The sequence below is a fragment of the Otolemur garnettii genome, unplaced genomic scaffold (genome assembly GCF_000181295.1).
Source record: "Otolemur garnettii isolate 467f Iridium unplaced genomic scaffold, OtoGar3 scaffold00198, whole genome shotgun sequence".
In the NCBI taxonomy this organism is placed as follows: Eukaryota; Metazoa; Chordata; class Mammalia; order Primates; family Galagidae; genus Otolemur; species Otolemur garnettii.
Window position 1 is genome coordinate 28,021 of NW_003852593.1, and position 21,993 is coordinate 50,013.

At 44.4% G+C, this 21,993-nt stretch overlaps 1 protein-coding gene across 4 annotated transcripts in view; it reads left to right on the plus strand.

Annotated features, from left to right (window-relative positions):
• PIGG (phosphatidylinositol glycan anchor biosynthesis class G) overlaps nt 1-21,993 on the plus strand; it is a 39,124-nt gene that overhangs the window by 11,307 nt on the left and 5,824 nt on the right. For 2 of the 4 annotated variants that reach the window (XM_023507684.1, XM_003801105.3), the window contains exons 6-11: nt 6,712-6,924; nt 10,637-10,854; nt 11,154-11,435; nt 12,906-13,360; nt 15,665-15,856; nt 19,359-19,668. In XM_023507684.1, coding sequence (XP_023363452.1) covers nt 6,712-6,924; nt 10,637-10,854; nt 11,154-11,435; nt 12,906-13,360; nt 15,665-15,856; nt 19,359-19,668 — 1,670 coding nt within the window. The remainder of the gene's footprint in view (nt 1-6,711; nt 6,925-10,636; nt 10,855-11,153; nt 11,436-12,905; nt 13,361-15,664; nt 15,857-19,358; nt 19,669-21,993) is intronic. The other 2 variants (XR_001161765.2, XM_023507685.1) reach the window with 2 other exon arrangements.

The following is a 21,993-nucleotide window of genomic DNA, read 5'->3' on the forward strand; positions in this document are numbered from 1 at the left end:
GGGCTAAGTTAAGAGGATTGCTTGAGCCCAGGAGTTTGAGGTTGCTGTGTGCCATCATGCCACAGCACTCTACCGAGGGCGACAAAAATAAAACTGTCTCAAAGAAGGAAAAAAAAAAAAAGACAACAAAGGTCATGGGATCCAGTCAGCAGGATTGACTGAGGACGCATCTGTCCGTATTCAGACACACCCCCAACCCAAACACACAGCACCTCCTCTTTGACCCATGCTTGACTCAGCTGCCAGCGTCCTGCTCACTCCTTCCCTCCTGGCTGCTTGCATCTGGCTTCTGTCTATACACTTTACTAACACACTTGCCATGAGCTCAGCAGTGATTTCTGTAGTGCTGTTGTGCACAGCAGACACTTTCTGGCTCTGTTGTCATTGACAGTTAAGGATCATCCAGCACTGGGGGCCCTGTAGGTTCTGGGACCTCATGATTTCTGGTCTTCCTACTACCTTTCTCACTTTGCTATGTCCATCCTCTTTGCTGGCTTGGCTTCTTTTCCCTTTTCTTTTTCACTAGACTGCCTTTTTGTTTCATTCTACATTCACTCCTGAGATGGTCTCACCCACTTCCCTGGTTATAGATGCTATGGGTAGGTCCCACACCTGTCAGATTTATCCCTCTAGATATGTCCACTTGCTGCCCACCTGACACCTCCACTTATGTCTCTTCTTGCAGGTATAAAAATGTGACAACTTGACTTCCAAACTTGTTCTCCCCAAATCTGCCTTCCCTTATTTCCATGACAGCAAGTGGTGCTGCCATTCACATGGTTCCCTCTTACTACCCTTTCTCCCTGCTCCTTATATTTCATTATCGGTCTCCCCACATGTAAAGCTGAACTTAAGGTAAAGTAAAAAATCTTGTGTGAGGCTTCTTGCCTACCTTTCTGCTTTGTGTAAAACTGCATTCTCCATTACTCTGCGTCCCAGTCTTTGCCCTTCTACCCTCATGCAGGTCTCACAGTTGACAAACTCATCCTCACCTGCCAATATCGCTGTCCTCACCCTGCAGCTGCTGTAGGTCTCAGTTAACATCACTCAGTCTCCCACAAGACTAAATTGTGTTGCCTCTGTCTGCCTCTTCCATAGCACCTTGTGCCTTCTTAGCAGAGTTTGCCACTGCAAACTATTTATGGGCTTGACTCATTTATGGGTTTCATGCAATGTCTGTCTCTGCACCACTGCATTATGGTTTAAGCCAGGTGAGGGTAGGGCCATATCTGTTTTACTTGTCACTATCTGCCTATAGCCTGAAACATTGCCAGGCACATGGCAGATGCCAACCAAAATTTGCCAAATGAAAGCCTCTTCCACTTAACTGAGGACACCCACTCCTCTGTGCTGTTGTTGTCTAACAGATTACATTGCTATATGTTGTAGACCAATAGCATAATTATATACATATGGTTTTATATAATTGCTTTAAAATCAGTTCAGAGAAAAAAAGAAAAGAAATATGCTTTTCTTTTTTTTTTTTAAATTTAATTTTATTTTTTTTTTGAGACAGAGCCTCAAGCTATCCCCCTGGGTAGAGTGCTGTGGCTTGACAGCTCACAGCAACCTCCAACTCCTGGGCTCAAGCAAGTCTCCTGCCTCCGCCCCCCAAGTAGCTGGGACTACAGGTGCCTACCACAACGCCCGGCTATTTTTTGGTTGCAGCCGTCATTGTTGTTTGGTGGGTCCTGGCTGGATTCGAACCCGCCACCTTAGGTGTATGTGGCTGACGCCTTAGCCACTGAGCCACAGGTGCTGAGCCTGCTTTTCTACTGTTTTTGTTTTTGGGGACGGTTGTTTTTTTTGTTTGATTTTTTTAAGACAGAATCTTACTTTCTGGCCCAGGCTGGAGTACTATGGTGTCAGCCTGGCTCACTGCAACCTGAGACTTCTAAGCTCAAGCTCTTGCCTCAGTCTCCTGAGTAGCTGGGACTATAGGCATCTGCCACAATGCACAGCTATTTTTCTGTTTTTAGTAGAGATAGGGTCTTGCTCTTGCTCAGGCTAGTTTTGAACTCCTGACCTCAAACCAATCTTCCCATCTCAGCCTCCCAGAGTGCTGACATACAGGTGTGAGTCACCATGCCTGGTCTCTCTGGCATTTTGTAATTATATAATTACTTTTACTGATGCTTTTTGGTTCTTTATTGGTCTAAATTACTATCTTGGGTCACTTTCTTTCAGCCTGAAGAACATCTTCAGTATTTCTTACAAGCAAGGCAGGTTCATTAACAATAAATTTTGTTTTTTTTTGTTTTTTTTTTACAGAATCTGGGGATATCTTTATTTCATCTTCTCTTTTGAAAGATAGTTTTACCGAGTATAAGATTCTTGAAGGGCTATCTTTTTCTTTCAGGTTTTGAATATGCTCTCCCACTACCTTCTGATACCTGGGTTTCTGATGAAAAGTCAACTGTTAATCTAATTGGGTTTCCCATTTCTTTATCTTTTACCATTTTTACTGTAATGTATCTGTGTGTTTTGTGTGTGTTGAATTTGGAGTTCATTGAGCTTCTGGGATGTGTAGATTAATTAATGTTTCTCATTAAATTTGGGAAATTCTCTCTATTCTTCATCTTGCATAATCTCTATGATTATTTCTTCAGCCACTTCAAATCTGCTATTAAGCTTCCTTAGTAAATTTTTCACTTTGGTTATTATTTTTTTCAACTCCAGAATTTCCATTTGATTCTTTTTTTCTTGTTAATAATTTCTAACCTGTAATGATATTTTCTATTTGGTGAGAATTTGTTCTTGTACCCTCTTTTGCTTCTTTAAACATAGTTTCCTTAGTTCTTTGAGTATATTTATGATATCTACTTTGAAGTCTTTCTGGCATCTGCCCTTCTCACAGAAAGATTCTATTACATGCTTTTTTTCCTGCGTTTGAGTCACATTTTCATATTTCTTTTACATTATTTTTATCTTAAAAATGCATACAAATTTTTGTTGCTCATTTTAATAAAAATAACAGTTAAAGTATTTATTATTATATGTGATTTTATAGATATCCCCCCACATGCTACTCCCCACACACTGAGTCCTTACCTCCATTGTGGGGAGCATAAGTCTGGGTCAGTCCAGGGGTCTGGGAAGGAGAGTGTATCTGTTTGTGGACTTCCACAGAGGGTAGAGTGGGTATATTTTATCCTCTGATTCTCACAACTGGAATATTTATCATGTTTGTTGTCCTGTCTCCTATTCTAGCCTAGAATAGTGCTTGCACCTAATGAATGTTTCATCAGTATTTGCTGATTAAATGTTTAAAATACTGCTTATTGGGGACATAGTAAGGCTAGTGGAAGTAGAAACTATAAGAATGGTTTTACAAAATGCTGAAATTTCTTTACTGGGTTCCCACTGCTGTGGGATACAGCTCTATCTTGTGGCCTACCCTGTGTCTGTGTTACAAAATATAGTTATCAAAATAGTTTGTGCTGGCAAGAACTGATGAGACCAGTTAAAAGAGCAAAATCTAGAGGCCAAAAATGGACCCCAATGTATATGGAGATAAACAGCATTAATTCCTTAACATCATCAAACAGTACTCAAATTTCTAATGTCTGTCTCTCTCTCTTTCGTTGTTTCAGTTTATTTGAACTAGGGTACACTGATTTGTTCATATGTCTCTTAAGGCTCTGTTAGTCTGTGGGTCCTCAGCCAAAACTCTTTGGTTTTACCACACTTTAATTCTTGACAAAACCTGTTTATTTGTTCTGTGGAATCTCTCACTGTCTGGATTTTGCTAGTTGCCATCTGCGCCATCTGGTAAGATGTCCTCTGTCCATCCTATAAGTCTCTTCTGACCCAGAGGCTTGAGCAGATTCAAGTTTTATTGGTTTAATTTGTTTTGGTGTGGTCTGGTATGGTCTGGTTAGGGCTGCTTTTAGCAGGAAGGACATAAAGCCTAGCTCTCTGCTTTGTTGTAATTTTAGTAGCCATTGATCAACTAGGCCCATTAATTCACTAGAGGTTCTAAATTATGATGTTTTAATTATGGAACTTTTTTTTTTTTTTGGAGACAGAGCCTCAAGCTATCCCCCTGGGTAGAGTGCCATGGCATCACGCTCACAGCAACCTCCAACTCCTGGGCTCAAGCGAGTCTCCTGCCTCTGCCTCCCAAGTAGCTGGGACTACAGGCACCCGCCACAACGCCTGGCCATTTTTGGTTGCAGCCATCATTGTTGTTTGGCGGGCCTGGGCTGGGGATTCGAACCCGCCACCTTAGGTGTATGTGGCTGGCACCTTAGCCGCTTGAGCCACAGGCGCCGAGCCAGAACTTTTTTTTATTAATTTGCCAGGGTCTTAGTCCTTTTGTGCTGCTATAACCAAATAGCACAGATCAGATAATTTGTGAAGAACAGGAATTTATTTCTCACAGTTGTGGAGACTGGGAAGTCCAAGATTAAGGCGCTGGCCTCTGGGGAAGGCTGCTCTTTGCTTCCAAGATACCACCTGGAACACTGCTATGCCCTCTGTAGGGGAGGAACTCTATCTACATCCTTCCATGACAAGTGGAAGAACAAAAAGGTCAGACCTTTTTGTAATGGATTAATCCATTCATGGAGGCTCTGCCCACATGATCTAAACACCTCCCCAAAGGCCTTATCTCCCAACACTACTGCATGCGGGAGAAAGTCTCTAACACATAAGTTTTGGGGATACTCCAGATCACAGCAGCCCGAATGATTCTATAAAGAAAATCTTCCTCCATCTAGTTCTTGGTTACTCATATCATTTATATAAAAGAGGCTACATGGATTATAATTCTCATTTAATTATCAGATTCAGATCAATGAATGAGTTTGCTAGCATCTTCAACTGTAATTAATTAAGTTTTTTTTGTTTGTTTGTTTTTTTATAACATTGTGAACTGATGGCCTTAGGCATATTTGATTTGTTTCAATTCATTGTAGACACTATTCATTATAATATTCAAATACTCTCATCTTTGGCCACCTTCAGATTAGCTCCTGAGTTCTTCTGATACGATGCTAGTGTTCTTCTATAGAAGACCTTATGGACCTTCCTTTCATGAGACACCAGCTTCTTCTCCAAGATGCATTGGTTTCTATTCCTGAAAAGTGGTATTTTGGGTTTTTTTTTTCTTTTTTTAGACAGAGTCTCACTTTGTTGCCCTTGTTAGACTACTGTGGCATCATAGCTCACAGCAACCTCAAACTCTCAGGCTCAGGCGATCCTCTTGCCTCAGCCTTACAAATAATGCCCAGCTAGATTTAGAGATGGGGTCTCACTCTTGCTTAGGTCTGGAATTCCTGAGCTTGGGCAATCTACCCACCTGGGCCTATAGAGTGCTAAGATTACAGGCGTGAGCCACTGCCCCCAGCTTAGAAAGTGGTATTTGAGGACTGTTGTCTCAGAGCTAGAGGCACTCATCAGTGCTGGGTTAGTCCTTGTTTCTAAGCAGACTGAGGAATTTTTTTAAACATAAAATGATCTCAAGTTTGTATAAATACTTCCAGTTCACCTTCAAAGCTGTAAAGTTAGCTTCTTAAGAGCTCACATCTCTACTTTCTTCCTACATTCGGAACCCTAATTGTGAACCCCTAGGTGTGATGCAGGTGGGACATCCCATGCTGATACATCAGCTTCGTCCTGAGGTAGATGTTAGCCCTCTCCGAGCAGCAGGCCAGTACTACCGCATGGTATGAGTGCCAAAAGCAGTTTAAGGTAGATTTGTTTTTGTGTTTTGTTTTGTTTTAGTTTTTCAGCTCAAAGTACTTAATGTAAGAAAACATTTGAGCAGAGAAGCACTGGAGGAAACCAGCAGTGCTGCAGGGGAGGCTCCTGAGCTTAACAGGGAGCCAATAGGAAAGAGATGGCCAATAAGATGATTTATAAGTTTGGAAAAATTAAGAGGAAAAATTCTGTACAACCAAAGAATTACAACAAATTAAAACCTCCACAGACTTACACTTGAGTATCTGAGACACTCACATTGAGCACCATCAGTACCTGTCCTTCCCTGGTGGCCCTGGCACCCTGCAGACTGTGTGCAGCTTCTGGGGTATGGGGACTGTTTGCTGTCCTTGCAGGTGGCGAAAACTCTGACTCAGTTGATTTCTCGTCACGGTCATGTTGGATGGTGGCAGAGTGGCAGCCAAAGCCTAGAGTGCTGATATCATAGCCATTTCTCCTTGCAGGGAGTCAGGATAGCCAACCACTGTTGGGGCTTGAAGAGCTGTAGTGAATAGGCAGCTGCATCCAGTGGAAGGTCTGGTGCTGCTCAGGAGCCACAAGAGGTTCAGGTTCCTCTATGAGGGTTGTATGTGCACATAGAGTGTAGAATGTGCAATGTTCCAAATCCAAAGGGCAGGACTGTCAAAGATCTCTCCTTCACTTTTGTTCAGGGGTTGTTACACTTAGCCAAAGTGACCCTAGCTTGGACGTCTGCTGGACTGCCTGCTCCCTCCATGCCCAACCCAAGCTCCATAGCTCACCTCATACTGTATTAATCTCTCTCCTAGTAGCTCTCCTAAGCTACTATAGGAAAGGCATTGTCCTCAACCTCCAATGGGCATTTAATTAATTTAGTGACACAAAAAAGCAGTGATTTCTGTCTGAATCTACTTCAATGCTTTGAAGAGATGGATAATTTCACTTGTGTTGTAGAAGGTCAAACTGAAGAATGACTACCATCTTACACTTTTTAGAAGCCCGTTACTTACAATGTTTTCTTTTTTCCAGGTGATATCCGACATCCAAAGCGTGTGCAACAGACTGATCTTGCTGCAACGCTAGCAATAGGACTCAGTGTGCCGATTCCAAAAGACAGTGTAGGGAGTCTTATAGTCCCAGTTATAGAAGGAAGACCAATGAGAGATCAAATGAGATTTTTACATTTAAATACAGTACAGCTTAGCAAACTGTTGCAAGAAAATGTACCATCATATGAAAAAGGTAAGTCAATCAATAGTTTTTGACTTCTATCAGAACTGTATATTTCCACTGAACTGGTGTTTTTCTCATGTTTCTGTGGTGTGCGGTTTGTCACACCACAGTGCAGTCAGTACTCTTTGATTATACAGGTGTGTTATGTTCTTAGAACTTTAATTGTCACCTTTAGCAACGCCTATAGATGCAGTTATCTAAATGGAATTCTTTCCTAAAGTTATTTTTTCAACAAATATTTACCAAGTTCTTGATATGAATGAGGGACTCTTAATAGGACTGAAGATAAAGCATTGAGCAGTGCAAGGGCTCTGCCCTCATGGAACCGGAAAGAGCTGGGTAGGAGAAATTGAGAACTGATGGGTGTGGGAGAACATGAGCCTATTAAATGAATGCAGAATGATTCCTTGGCTAAAAAGACAGTGATGGGGTCTTCCACCCAGGAGGCTTGCTGTCCACAGTGTTAAAGATCACATTTCCTGAGAGAAACTGGGTACATGTTCTGACACTAACATGGACATTACAGCCCACAACAGGGTCCACAAAGTGCTCTGTGATGTCTAGGCTGCCTGATCCACTTACCCGTCTGGCTTTTAGCTCTGGTGGGATCTACTTTTTCTCACCTTAGAACTTTTACACAGGCTGTTCCCACTGCCTGGGTGCTCTTCCCATTTTCTACCTTGTCAATTCCTTGGCATCCTTTACATCTCAGCTTAATACTAAGGACCTTTCTTGACCCCCCATTCCAAGTCTAAAATCTATTCCTCCCCATTACCAAAAATCTATTGTTCTATTTCTACTTTATCTTCATGGAAATTTTGTGATTGCAAATATAATATGATCACATTTTGTAACTGCACACGTGCCTGAGTGTTGACTCTGTGGAGTCTGTGCAGCCATGACCTGCCCCTGTCAGCTCACGGTTGTGTTTCTCGCCCATGGCACAGCACCTGGCATGTAGTCAGTGCTCAGTAAAGATCTGGACTCATGTACAGGTGCCTGCATGTCTCTGTGACTCTTGATAGAGGGGCAATGAGGTATAGACTTTTGTGCCCCATAAGTCTGTAACTCTGGGGTGCTCAGGGTAGACCCTGATGTCTCTGTAGCTCTAAGGTAGTGGGGTGTGAACAGAGTAGTCTGCCACTCCCAGGTGGTGGGTAAAGTAGTAAAGGGTGCCAGCCTGGGAGCCAGAATACCTGAGTTCCAGCTTCAGCTTTCCCCCATAGCTCTGTGACACAGGCAAGTGATTTTCCCTCTGCGTCTCACTTCCCTCTTATGAAGAGCAGATGTGGTACTCTTTCCTGCCTCATAGGGTCTTTCAGGGAATGAAATGAGTTAGCTGCTTAGGTGCCAGGATTGGCTCTTAGCATAGGTCATTAGTGCCAGCTATAGTTAGGGAGTCTACATGGGTTAGGGTTCATGCTCAGAGGCCCCAGGAGCTAAAACAGCTGCTCTGCCATGGGTATGGGGTGAGGACTGGGGACTCGCAGTGTCTTTAGTACAGTCCAAGGTGGGTGGGGTGTGCATGCTAGATGCCAGGGACTCTTGGGAAGGAAATCACAGGTGAATGTGGTTCAAGCAAAGACTCAAGACTTGGCCAGCTCTGGAAAGGGATCACATCAGCCCAACCTGAGCAGCAGCTGTGAGGGTTAGGCTTCACTCAGAGGTGGAGCATCCACGTCAATGACACTGGGCGCTCTGTTTCCAAAGAGGACTTGTTAGAAAAGAAACCTAGGTCAAGGGTGAATATTGTTAAGTGCAGGGCAAGAAGGGCAAGCCTGGACTAGGAGATGGGTCTGGTGGAGAAGGGGTCTGACCACTGCCCTCCCAGTTCTCACAGGATGCTACAAGGATTGGAGCAGTGGTTCTCAACCTTCCTAATGTCACAGCCCTTTAATTTTCACCCACAGGTTGAAAATTGCTGGATTAGGGAGAGCCTGTAAAACCATGGCGTGTTAATGTAGTACATTTTAGCATTATTTTATATTGCACAATGAAGAAGAAAAGAGTGGAAAGATATAGAGAAGGGAGAGGAGGAGGTAAACAGGTGAGAGACGTAGAGAAGGAGACCAGGCAGTGCTGCTGTTGACAGAGGGGCACCCCCAGCTTCTAGTTTTATTGTTGGTGGTGCTTCTCCGCCCAGAGGAGTAGTTTATCTCCTTCAGCTGTCAGTTCCAAGAAAGGAAGACTTTACCATACACTGTGAATAACTGCATACTTTGAGATTATTTGCACATACGTATTAGTTCATTAAATATGAAATGTCTGATTTTGAATTAAAAGTTTACTTTCAAACAAGAAGCAGTTCAGTTAATCAAAGTGTGCGCCTAAACTGTCCACACAGTTTTGCCATCTTAATGAAAGCTTGTGCATGCTAGCAGTGAATCCTGGAGAGCAAGTGGTGATGAAATTGCAAAAGACATTTTCCATAGTTTGTTAAGAATGAAATATTTTCCTTGCAAGAAGTGGTCCAAACCCTTGGAAGTAATAGTTGATGCGAGGTCTGGTGAATACGGAGGATGACAGAGAGTTTCTAAGTCCAGCCTCTAGTTTGAACTTCATTGTTTGTGCAGCATATTGTTGAGCATTGTCTTACAAGAGCATTGGCCTGTCTCTAATGACCAGTCTCCGCCTCTTAATCACAAGTATCCTCATCATCTCGTCCATTTGGTTGCAATGGACATCCACTGTAATCCACTGTCCAGGTTTTACAAAGCTGCAGTAACACCAGTGCTGGACCACCACACAGACACCATTAGCTTTTGTGAATGGGTGTTTGGTTTTGGACTGTTTTTTTGCACTTCATCTTTATCCAGCCATTGTGCTGCAGACTTAAATTTGTCAAAAAGAATCCATTTTTCATCACATATCACAATGCCATGTAGAAATGATTTGCCATTATGCTGTGACAGCAAAAAAGGGCAAATTTTGAGACCATGTTTCTTCTGATGCTTATTTAATTCATGTGGAACCAACTTATCCCGATTCTTTACTTTGCCAATTTGTTTCAAATGGTTCAGCATTGCTGGAATAGTAACGTCAAACTTGCTGCTATTGCTGCTAATCCACAAGTAGGTTGGGATGGATTCATTTCCACCACAGCTTTCAGCTCATCATTACCCACCTTGATCTCAGGTCACCCACATGGCTCATTTTCAAGATTAAAATCACTAGAATGGAAATTCTCAAACCATGGCCATACTGTGTATTCATTAGCCACATCCTTCACAAACATTTCATTGATATTTCAAATTGTCTATGCTGCATTGATTCCACGATGGAACCTATATTCAAAAATAACACAGATTTTAGACTCGTTCATGGTTTCACAAAAATTGCTGTAAAAAAAATTTGAAAGAGGGCTCAGCGCCAGTAGCACAGTGGTTACAGCACCAGCCACATACACTGAGGCTGGCAGGTTCAAACCCAGCCTGGGCCAGCTAAACAACAATGATGACAGCTTCAACAAAAAATAGCTGGGAATTGTGACAGGAGCTTGTAGTCCCAACTACTTGGGAGGCTGAGGCAAGAGAATCACTTAAGCAAGAGTTTGAGGAATAGAAGTGTCAAAGTGAAATGTCAGAGATATCAACAAACTTAATACTTAAGGAAATTTATTACATAGGACATTTCATGCCTAATAATCTAACATGTCCATGGTGTATGTGTGTGTGTGTGTGTGTGTGTGTGTGTGTGTGTAACCTTTCTGCCTTCTTGATAGATCCTGGATTTGAGCAGTTTAAGGTGTCAGAAAAGTTGCATGGGAACTGGATCAAACTGTACTTGGAGGAAAGTCACTCAGAAGTCCTTTTCAACCTGGGGACCAAGGTTCTCAGGCAGTACCTGGATGCTCTGAAGACCCTCAGTCTGGCTCTGAGCACACAAGTGGCCCAGTATGATGTCTACTCGATGATGGTGGGGACTGCTGTGGTTTTGGAGGTACAGAGATGCTCACATGGGGTCATGGTTCTGGTGTTAAATTGATTTGGTAGCTCAGCCAAAGTAGTGGAGTTTGAACTTTATGGCCACCCTGTATATATATTGGTTTTACTAAAAATGGAAAAAGACTAATTTCCTTGTCTTTTTCATTGTATACCCTGATTTGTGACAGTGCACAAAGTAGGTGTAAAAAAACCAAGCCACACATGGCAGGTAATTAAATAGCCTTTCATTGGGCTTTCTAAGTAGGTTTCGTCAAGTACAGCAGCCTGTGGATGCTGCCACTGTTTCTTTTCCAGGTCCTTACCCTGCTTCTACTCAGCATCCCTCAGGCGCTCCGCAGACAGGCTAAGGTGGACATTCCACTGTCTTCTCCGGCGTTTTCCCTGCTCTTCTATTTGATGTTCCTGGTTCTGTCGGCCATTCACATCATCGTGTGCACCTCTGCTGAGAGCTCATGCTACTTCTGTGGCCTCCTGTGGCCGGTGGCAGGTGGAGTGATGGTGTTGATGTCTGCACTGCTCTGTGCAATTGTCTCTGTTCTGACCAAGATGTTCATTAGCAAAAGTCTCCCAAGTAAGGTACAGCTGGTTCCTGGGAGTACACATTTGTCTCTCTGCGCAAACTGTTTTGGTTATTTCAGCTGTCTTTTGTTTTCACATGCCAATTGAACACCTGGTATGTGCTAGGCATACTGGTGGCAGGGCACAGCAGGGAAGAAATCTGGGGAGCCTCTGCCAGGACTCTGGGTATCCTGACACAGGTATCCAGAGCTGTGTCATGAGGTCACATGCTGTAATTCCTGGTAAGGATTCCTGCAGTGGTAACAAAGATGTTTATAAAGAGCTGCCTGTTACAGAGAAAAGGGTACCCAGTGATGGGGCAGGAACCAGACCATCTCTCAGCAGAGGTGTCTGCTGCAGCTGAATAAGAAGAAACAGCTGGTTAGACACTCAGGAGCGTCAAAAGGAGGCTTGTCCTCCCCAACTCATCCTGTAATCTTGGAAATCCATTCTGCCTAATAAAGTCTGGGTTTCTTTTCACGGCTGACATTTTCTATCAGATTCTTAAAGTCTTTGGTCTCCGCACCTGCATTTGTGAGCTGTGTGGTGGTGCCTGGGCAGTGAGCAAGGGGTGGAAGGTGGCAGTCAGGTCCGCAGTGCTGGAGCCCAGGACCAAGGGGCCTCATTGCAGGGACAGCAGGTCTCACTTGCCCCTCGTCTTCATGCCCATGGAGCCCTCCTCTCCCTCTCTTGTCATCACCCCTAGAGGCCCTTTGCATCTGTGTGGTCAGGCCATAGGTTTTCTCAGAGCTGAGATTATCTTTATTCACATTCACATCCCTGGAGCCTAGCTAGGGCCATGATACCTGCCTCTCTATTACACCTACCTAATGATGACTCAATGAGCAGTTATCAAAAACCACATGACAGTAACTGAGTCCTCATCTTTAATTCTGAATGTTTTAAGTTCATATATTTAAAGGATGATACTGTGATGCCACCTTCGTAATTTCAACAAAAATAACTATGTTAGTGGAAACTTTCTAGATTTTTGGAAAATTCATAGGGAAATTATGTCTTATTTGGAAGAATGTATTATTGGGGTTCTTTGGTTTCGAGCAACAGGAACTGTCCATGGCCAACTGAAGACCTGGGCTCTGCAAGGGCACAGAGGAAGGAATGTGGGGTCTGACCAAGAGCCACTTGGCAAGCTCTTTAGGTGCTGGCACTGCCTGAAGGGTTCTAACCATTTTCAGCTTTTTTTTTTTTTCATCATCTTAGAACTTGCGATCTAGTATGAAGTCAGCTGACTGACCGTGCTATACCTATGTCCCCCTGGCTGGGGTGAGGGCATCTCGATTCCCCAAGGCTGTGTCCTGAGAGGAAGGGCTGTCCCACTGAAGTGGACAGGGGCTATTCCAGAGTTGAGGAGCAGGTGCTGGGCATGAAGAACAACGGGTGTCTATTGTGAGGGATTATTTATTTTACAGACAGCAAGATGTGTGCAATTTTCAGATTATTCCTTACAAAATATTTTTCTTTTTGCAGAATCCAGCTCATCCCAACTCAAGGTGGTCAGAGTTAGATCTTCTTATTGTGTTTGGGACAGTGGGCCACGTCTTGAGTCTGGGTGCCAGCAGCTTTGTGGAGGAGGAGCACCAGACCTGGTACTTCCTTGTTAACACCCTATGTCTAGCTCTGAGTCAAGAACTCTACAGAAACTGCTTTCTGGAAGATGACGGTGAGCCTCAGCATCACTTCCATATGGAACCAGGGATTGTGGATGCTACACCAGGGCTACCGTACAGGACTGGCTGTGATGTGTGGGAGCAGGACACAGTGCGTGAGAGGCTCTCTCTCTCAGACATGCTCAGAGGCCGTGAGAAGTGGATGGCACTGGCCAGTCCATGGCTGATACTGGCCTGCTGCCGGCTGCTGCGCTCACTAAACCAGACGGGTGTGCAGTGGGCCCACCGGCCTGACTTTGGCCACTGGCTCACCAGGTGAGAACACAAGCCCATAGCTGTGGTCTGGAACTTCCACAGCTGTCTGGTTACATACAGGCTCTTCTTATTTTCCATATTAACAAGGGGATGTATTTGAGATCTGAAGACTGGTCCCCACGTGACAGCTGTGGACCAGGACTAGGCCAGCCAGGCACAGTGGGACAGGGCCTCTATGGGCACCTCTACCCTTTGCCCATCCTCCTTTTTCCTCTTCACCCACCCTCTTCTCTCTCCCCATCCCTGAAAGGGGCAGAGCCATGTGAGTGAAAACCTAGTAGATGGGGTGGCAAATAGGATTTAAAGTAAGGGTTAAATAGAAGAAACCTGAACTTGAAAAAAAAAAATCAAGATTTGGCTATATTTAAATTTTTAATTATGTAGCAATAAAGACTTAGGAAACTAAAGAGAGGACAGCAAAGGAACGCAAGGTTTACGGTAGGAGTGACATGAGAGTGACAGTGAGTGGGATGTGCTCACTCCTGCTAGAAATCAGGGTGCTTCAAGTTAAGTGAGGAGGTGGTACTTGATACCTATCAAGGTAGACAAACAAAAATAAAAGACAAAACCCAACCTTGGTGAGCATGTGAGGACTTTGAGGGCCATTATTCTTGTAGCACAGTTTTTTTGACAGATTCTTGGACACTCACAGAAAAGCTGTGAAATTATGAATTCCTCTGATCAAGTGATTCTTGTGAGAAATTTCTCCTGAGTATTAGCTAAATTAGCCAAGCCTTGGCAATCCCATTCATCACAGGTAAGCATCTTTTAGGCACCTGCCTGCTGTGTGCCTATACCTTCTGCTATCACAGAAACCCTAGAGGGAGGACAGCAGCTGTTGCCCACAGCAAGGATGAGGCTAGTGGGAAGCTGTGGCTGCATGCTGGCCCCAGTCAGGGCCTGGCTGCCTGGTCCTGGAACAGTGCAGTGATAACCTCACTTTCTTCCTGGAAACCTGAAGCATTGGAGAGAAGCACCTCCCCAGGCTGCCCAGATGCATGAGTGGTGCTTCCTTGGGGCACGCAATGCCTCCCACTGCTCCTCCAGCCTTCCCACAGCATCACATCACCCTGCACTGCTGGATTATTCTTGCTGATGTGTAAAGAGACCTCGGTTTTTCACCTCCCAGCAACTTCCCAGTCCTCAGAAGGAGTCTATACCTGCCTTCTCTGTTGCTTTTTTATGCAGCAGTCAACCCTCTTACTGGTGGTCCTTCTTACCCAAGATCAACCATGATCTGAAAATGTTAGAGTTTTGAAAGAGAGAGATCCCATTCATATAACTTTTATTATAGTATATTGTTGTAATTGTTATAATTTATTAGTTATTGTTCATCTTGTATCTGATTTATAAACTAAACTTTACAGACATATGTATATATAGGAAAAAACAATGTGTCTATATAGGATTTGGTACTTTCTGCAATTTCAGTCATCTGGGAGGTCTTAGAATGTATCTACTGCAGTTGACAGTCTACTACATAACAATCCAGAACAGTGTGTAAAAAAATATGTACAATTTGAAGAGTACTAATAAATGAATAGCCAGGTACCCCCTCCTAGGATAAGGCTCAGGCCCTGATGTGGCTCCAATCTCCTTCTCTCATCTCAGGAGCACTGTCCTGACTCTGGCAACGTCTTTCCTCAGTGTTTTCTGAAGTAGTTTTTCCATTTATGTGTGTACCTTGGCAGAATATTTATTTGTCCATTTAATAACTATTGACATTCTGGGCTTTGGCATGTGAGCTGCAGACAGTAAAACACAGTGGATCCTAGCCTTCCTGCTGTTCCCACTCTGGCTGGGGTCTCAGGCTAGTTACAGGGCCAGGCAGGGTCTACAGCATTGGAGTAGGGGCAAGGCTGGGACCTCTGTCCTCACGTGAGCTGTCAATCACCGCGCATCTCCTCACCCAGGAGCAGAGAACAGCAGAGCCTGCGAAGGACTGAGAGGGTCTATGTTGCTGAGTAAGCAAGGGAGGGCTGGAGCCAGGAAGTGAGTAGGGTGTGTGCTGGTAAGTGGGAGCTGCCCAGGAGAGGGTGTCCAGACAGACCACTGCCTGTGTCTTTCACTGCCTCTGATCATCTAGAGCTGATGGCAGGGCTACCGTAAGTAAAAAGTGAATTGTCAGATTGTCAGTTTATTATATTGTATGTTTGAAGAACTTGTGTGTGAATTTAAACAACAAACTACTTTTATTTTTCAGGAAAATTAGCGATTTTGAATATAGTTCTTTGAAAGCCACTTGGTATAGATTCTTAGCATGACTATTTGGTAGTAATTTTGGCACTTTACATCTTGTTTCAGTTCTGATCACAAAGCTGAGCTCTCAATCCTGGCCGCCCTCTCCCTCCTTGTGATTTTCCTGCTGGTTCAGGGGGGCTGCTCCCCTGTGTCCAGGGCAGCCTTGCTGCTGGGGCTGCTGGGCGTCTACTGCTACAGGGTGGCCATTGGGAATGTGCTGTTCCCATGGCAGCAAGACAACAGAGACATTGCAAAGTAAGTGCACAGGCAGACATGGCAGTGTGCCTATAGGTCTATCTTAGCATTTTATGTTCTGTAAAAAGCTATGCCAATCTTCAGAGCACTAGAGTTTAGTGTTGGTGAGTTGACACATACTAGTGTCTAAGAAGACCTCAATTAATTGCTTTGTTAGTGCCTTTTTTAAAAGGCAACAAATAACTTGGAAGTAATGTCATTGAGATTTTCTCAATTAAAAATAAAACTTTTAAGGTATAAGATAGGACATACAGATGAATATAGATTGATGTCTAAGTTAATGGCAACATGTAGTCGCTAGGGTTTTGCTAACCCTCTGACACAACCAACCCTCTTATCAGGTTTGACTCAAGAAAACAAGCAGAAGGCCAGACTTGGTGGCTGATGTCTGTAATCCTAGCACTCTGGGAGGCTGAGGCAAGTGAATTGCTTGAGATCAGGAATTCAAGACCAGCCTGAGCAAGAGTGAGATACCATCTTCTAAAAATAGAAAAACTAGCCAGGCATTGTGGTAGGTGCCTGTAGTCCCAGCTACTCAGGAGGCTGAGGCAGGAGGATTGCTCAAGCCCAAGAATTTGAGGTTGCTGTGACCTAGGCTGATCGCCATGGCACTCTACCCATGGTAACAGAGTGAGACTGTGTCTCAAAAAAAGTGAAAAAGAAAACAAGCAGAGGGGTAGCATGTTCACTGAAGTAGCATGCTCCCATTATGCTTGCAAAAAGTAAAAAACAAGGTAATTATCAAACAAATAGTAAGGTGAACCTCTCAATTATTCTGAAGTTTTATGAGGAATCTTACACCTTTTGGGTGGCATGTTTCAAAGAGCACAGAAAGATGCTGTGGGATAGGCTGTCACAGTAGTGTTAGTGTGATCCCAACTGGCCAGATGCATGCATGTTTCCTTCATGTTTATGTGAAAGACTGAATACTTGATATGCTAGTTGTTGTAATTATATTTAGGGCCTGGGAGTGCAGGTAGATTGCAATTTCCCTTTTTACTTATCTTTGTGTCTTACAGATGTCTAGAGTTAATAAGTATTGCTTTTCTAGTCAAAGAAAAAGCCAAGGGGAGAGCTGAGGGCTCTTCCAGACCATGTGGGTAGCCCTGGGGCTCTGGGGAGCACACCTGGGAGTACCTGCCGAATGAGGCAGGGGCAGTGGGGGGTGATGCTGGGCCTGGCTGAAGTCATAGCCATGTAGCAGTGCCCTTCTCCTGAGGCAGAGAGGCCAGGTGGTGAGAGACTAGTGAGTTGCAGGTATAGGGGGTGTTCTGTGGAGATATTGCTGTTAACCTCAGACTCTGAGACTTCATGCAGATGTCAGGACTGAATGTTGTGTTTGGGGTGTTTGCTTGAATCTCAAAGATAGCACGTGAACAAATTGCTCATTTCCTCTCATATATGTGGACCTAATTACATCATCACTTATTTCAAGACTTTGGTCAACTCGGCACCTGTAGCTCAGCAGCTAGGGTGCCAGCCCCATACACCAGAGCTGGCAGGTTTGAACCCAGCCTGGGCCGCCAAACAACAATGACAAATACAACCAAAAAATAGCTGGGTGTTCTGGTGGGTGCCTGTAGTCTCAGCTACTTGGGAGGCTGAGGCAAGAGAATCACTTAAGCCCAACAGTTTGAGGTTGCTGTGAGCTGTGATGCCATGGCACTCTACCGGGGGCAACATAATAAGACTCTGTCTCCAAAAAAAAAAAAATACTTTGGTCACCTGACCTTACCTTACCTGCTTCCTGCTGCAGGTACTTTGGTGCAAACTCTTCCTGTAAGATGCCTCCATTCCTAGTATCCCATCTATGGGATTTTGCATACATCCTGGTTTTGGATCATGGTTTCAACTGCTGTTCTCCCCTTAGTCCCCCAACTGCTGCCACCTGTCAGTGATACAAAATCTTTTATATCCACTTCCTGGTTCTTCTGCACTCAGAAGCCCAGGCTTGCCAGAGTAGATGGTCAAGTTGTGAATGTCCTGGGCATACAGAAATGGGACAAGGAAACCCTCCCAGCCAGTCAGAGCAAGAAGGGGAAGGCCCATTCAGGGTGTCTGGTTGTGCTATCCTCCTGTTCACCTTCCAGCCTGCCTTGATACAGGGCCAGTCCCTTTTCTGCTTTGAAGCTTCTTCAGTGATTCCATCCTTTACTGATTTCTGCCTTCTTTGAACCCATGTGGGCCTATCATTCCCTAAAATTAGCACATTGGCACCTGGCCCCACCCCTCAACCAGGCCCCTCATGGCCACACTAAAGGCACAAAGTGACAAAATGGCACTCAAACTACTTGAATTAAACTGGTCATAGTTTTGCTGTCTTTTAGATATGTAAACCTTTCTAAAAGAAATCTGATGGAAAAATGCAGTATTTTTAAAGCTACATTGTTATTCTGATATTTCATTCTAATTTATTTATTTATGAATATTTTAAATTATTGGCTTTTCTAGTGCATATAAAATATTTCATTTACAAAATTTATTCGAAATAATTATGTTTTAGGAATATATATGATTTGGGGTTTTTGTTGTTATTGTTGTTGTTTTTGCAGTTTTTGGCTGGGGCTGGGTTTGAACCCACCACCTCCGGCATATGGGGCCAGCACCCCAATCCTTTCAGCCACAGGCACCGCCCAGGAATATATATGTTTTATAAGATGAAATTCTTTGGTGTAATATCATAAATGGTATCTTTTATAGATGACCATAAAAGAACTGCTAAAATCCTTAATTCATAATAGTATTTAATGCTTATTAAGCATTTACTGTGTACCACATGCTTTGTATGTATGTATTATCTTGTTTAATTCTTACAGTAACCTTGTGAGGTGTAGATATTATTTCTCACCATTTCACAAATGACAAAGCTGAGTGTCAGAAGTCTTAATTAACCTGCTTCTACCACCAGAGCTAGTGAGAGCAGAGCCCAGGCTGAGCAGAACCTTGCCTTTCTGCAGGGCCCACAGTGAGACACTGCACTGTAGATTATGTGTATACAGATAAATGTTCACATGCTTATTTAAGGCTGCTTAATTGGGAACATGCTCACTTATACAATTATCATTCATTAACTCATGGAAGTTTCTGACAGAATTAGCTCTTACAGTAGTGCAACGGTTTGTCCAGTTAACTGTGCAAAACATGTGGATTTTTTGGCATGCTACATGGCAAAGCTTAAGTCTTGTCACCATGTGATCCTTAGACCAAGTGAGCAAGATTTCCCGGAAGCTGAGGGAAAGTGCCCACAAGGACATATCTGTTGGCTGTGGTCAAGTGCTCCTCAGGGCTGATGTCCAGAGACAGACATGGGGAGGGGAGGGCATCTCCACTCACTTCCATGACAATACCTGGGAGCAGGAAGGGTGCCGCAGTTCCTTTGGTCAACTACACAGACACATTTAGGCATTCCCTAAGAAGACATGTATGTTTTTATGGGAACATATGTTTTTGAATTTTTCTAGCTAGTGCTAATGAATATAACTTGTTTTGCTTTGTTTTTTAGGGGTATTATTGAAGCTCGTTTTGTTTATGTCTTTGTCCTTGGCATTCTGTTCACGGGCACCAAAGACTTACTCAAATCTCAAGTAATTGCTACAGACTTCAAAATCAAGACTGTGGGTTTATGGGAGATACACAGTGGGTTGGTTCTGCTGGCAGCCTTGCTCTTTAGACCCCACAACCTCCCAGTCTTAGCGTTTAGTCTACTGATTCAGACTGTGCTGACTAAATTCATCTGGAAGCCCCTGAGACACGATGCAGCTGAGATTACTGTGATGCATTACTGGTTTGGTCAAGCATTCTTCTATTTCCAGGTAGGTTTTCCTTATTATCAGGAATAGAAAACTATTAACTTTTTTTTTTATTTTTTAGTCTGTCTTTGAGGAAATTTTACCATGACTTGGAAAGCTACGTTTGTTCAATGAAGGAAGTATGAGTATGACATAGTGAATTATGCTGAAATCTTGTGAATATCTTATAAGATAAAGTATAATTAGTAATTTAAGGCAGACATCATCCTGAGTAGCAGGTAGATTAGGACTCATTTATTACAAGTAGTTAAAGAAGCATGTCATGTGTGTCTCTTGCTTTCTTTGGTGAAGCTACACAGTAATACTTGTGCTTTCCTGCCCTTTGCCCCTGGTATCAGAACTGCCTGCACTGAGAACCAGTTGGTCTCCTCCCCACTTGGTTATTAGTCCCTGGGACCTGGTGGGTCATTAGTTCTTCTGTCCAGTGCTTGAAGACCCATCACAGATAAGTCCAAGCCCACCTCGGTTATGCACATGTGTAAATAAATGGCACCTGCACAGGATCTAGTCCTGTCCAGACTCCCAGCATCCTCGGGACAGTGGGCACAGCCATAGTTGCCCTCCCAGCTCCAACTCCTTGGCTGGCTAACTTGGCTCCAGCTGCCAAACATTTTGTCTTTACTGGGAAGATCTGTATTTTCTGTGTCCCCCTCCATCCAGTCCCCAGGAGCTTGTCTGCGTCTCGACAGGTTGGCCTCTTCCGCATCCTGACCTCCTCTCCTGATCTCTTTGTCTCCTGCTGTTCCCAGCCTTATCCACAGAGCAGCCCACAGCTTTAGGCTTTTCTCTGTTTGACCCTCTGACCTTGAAGCCCAAAGGTGGCAGGGGTGAAGTTACAGAACTTACAGAAATCTGTACATGTTCAAACACCATGAATAGACCATGACCAGTGCTCAGATCCTTGGTCTGGCCTTTTTGCTGCCCTGGCCCTTCTAATCTCCTCAACCCCCAGCTCCCTTAGAACTAGCTGCAGGTCTCCCAGCTGTCAGGTCCTATGCTTATTGGGGAGCATGGGTAGGAGTGTCCTCACCAGAGCTTCATGCTGCTTCCTAGCACTTTGAAACCAGGTGGGCTCTGACAGTCTCTGCTGTGCCTCAGTTTCCTTATCTATACATGGAATAATAGTTTCAAGCTATTGTGGGGGGTCAGGAGCATGGTTGGGCCTGGGCTGTGCCACACGGTGGTTATGACTCTAGGCTGGGGACAGCCTCTGGAGTGGGCGCTGCTCCTCTGCAGGGCATGGCTATGATGCAACAGTGGTTATGAGACAGCACAGCCATGACCTGTGGTGCCCTGGGTCACAGTCCTGCCTCAGGACGTTGGGCATGTCCAGAGGCCACTGGTATTCCTGCAGCAGCCACCTTCCCAATGGCAGGAATCACTGCAAGCAGAGTCAGCAAAGACTCAGGCCTGGCCAAAATAGCCATAGCCTGTCATGGCAGTGAGCAGCAGACCAGGCCTCAACGCCCCTCCCCTCCCACCTCCTCACCTCTCACCTCTTCCCCTTGCCAGGGTCTATTTTTTAGGTTGAATCTCTTTCCTTTCACTGTGGTCACTGCCTTATCCCTGCCCCTGCCCTCAGGTTCAACACGACCTTAGCATTGTAGCAGTCAGGATTATGATACCTGCAATGTCTTCTACCCTCACCTGTCCTTAGCCCCTGGGCCATCAGTTTCCTCTCTGACAAGTGTAATAATGCACTGCATCAGAACCGGTAATACTAGCAAAGCCTCAGCACACTCAGCACATGCCACGGGCTACTTACTGAAACAGCAATGTGGTCAGCACTTTGGTGCCTAGCTGAGCCTACAGGGGATCACCTGCAGCCTCCCAGGTGTCAGACATGCTTTCACTCTCCACCTTCCCCTCATATAGCCTGTCCTTCCCTCCTCACTTTCCTCTGTCTCCCCTCCCTCTCCCCCTCCCTCTCCCTCCCCCTCTTACCCTTCCCTCTAGCATCTCCAGCACCACCTGCTCCTGTGTCTTTGCCTCCTCAGGCCCCTTAGGGAAGGACTTCCAGACACAAGAATTTTGTGCTCACAGTTTGCCTTCTGGAAAAGCCCAGATGACCGTGAGTCATATGGATTTAAGAGGAGGTGGAGAATGGAATTAAACCAAAGGGATGGGGCCTAGGGTAAGAGTGAAACTAGGAGTGACTGCACATTGCGACTAGATTTGCCCGAGTTGTTTTGTGAGCCCTCAGGTAGATGGTTCCAAAGAGGGGACTTGGCTAGGCTTAATAGAGACATGTACTGTCAGATTGCAAATGTCTGTGGAAAACTTAGCATAATAGATACAGAATTGATACAAATTGAGGCAGAATCTTAG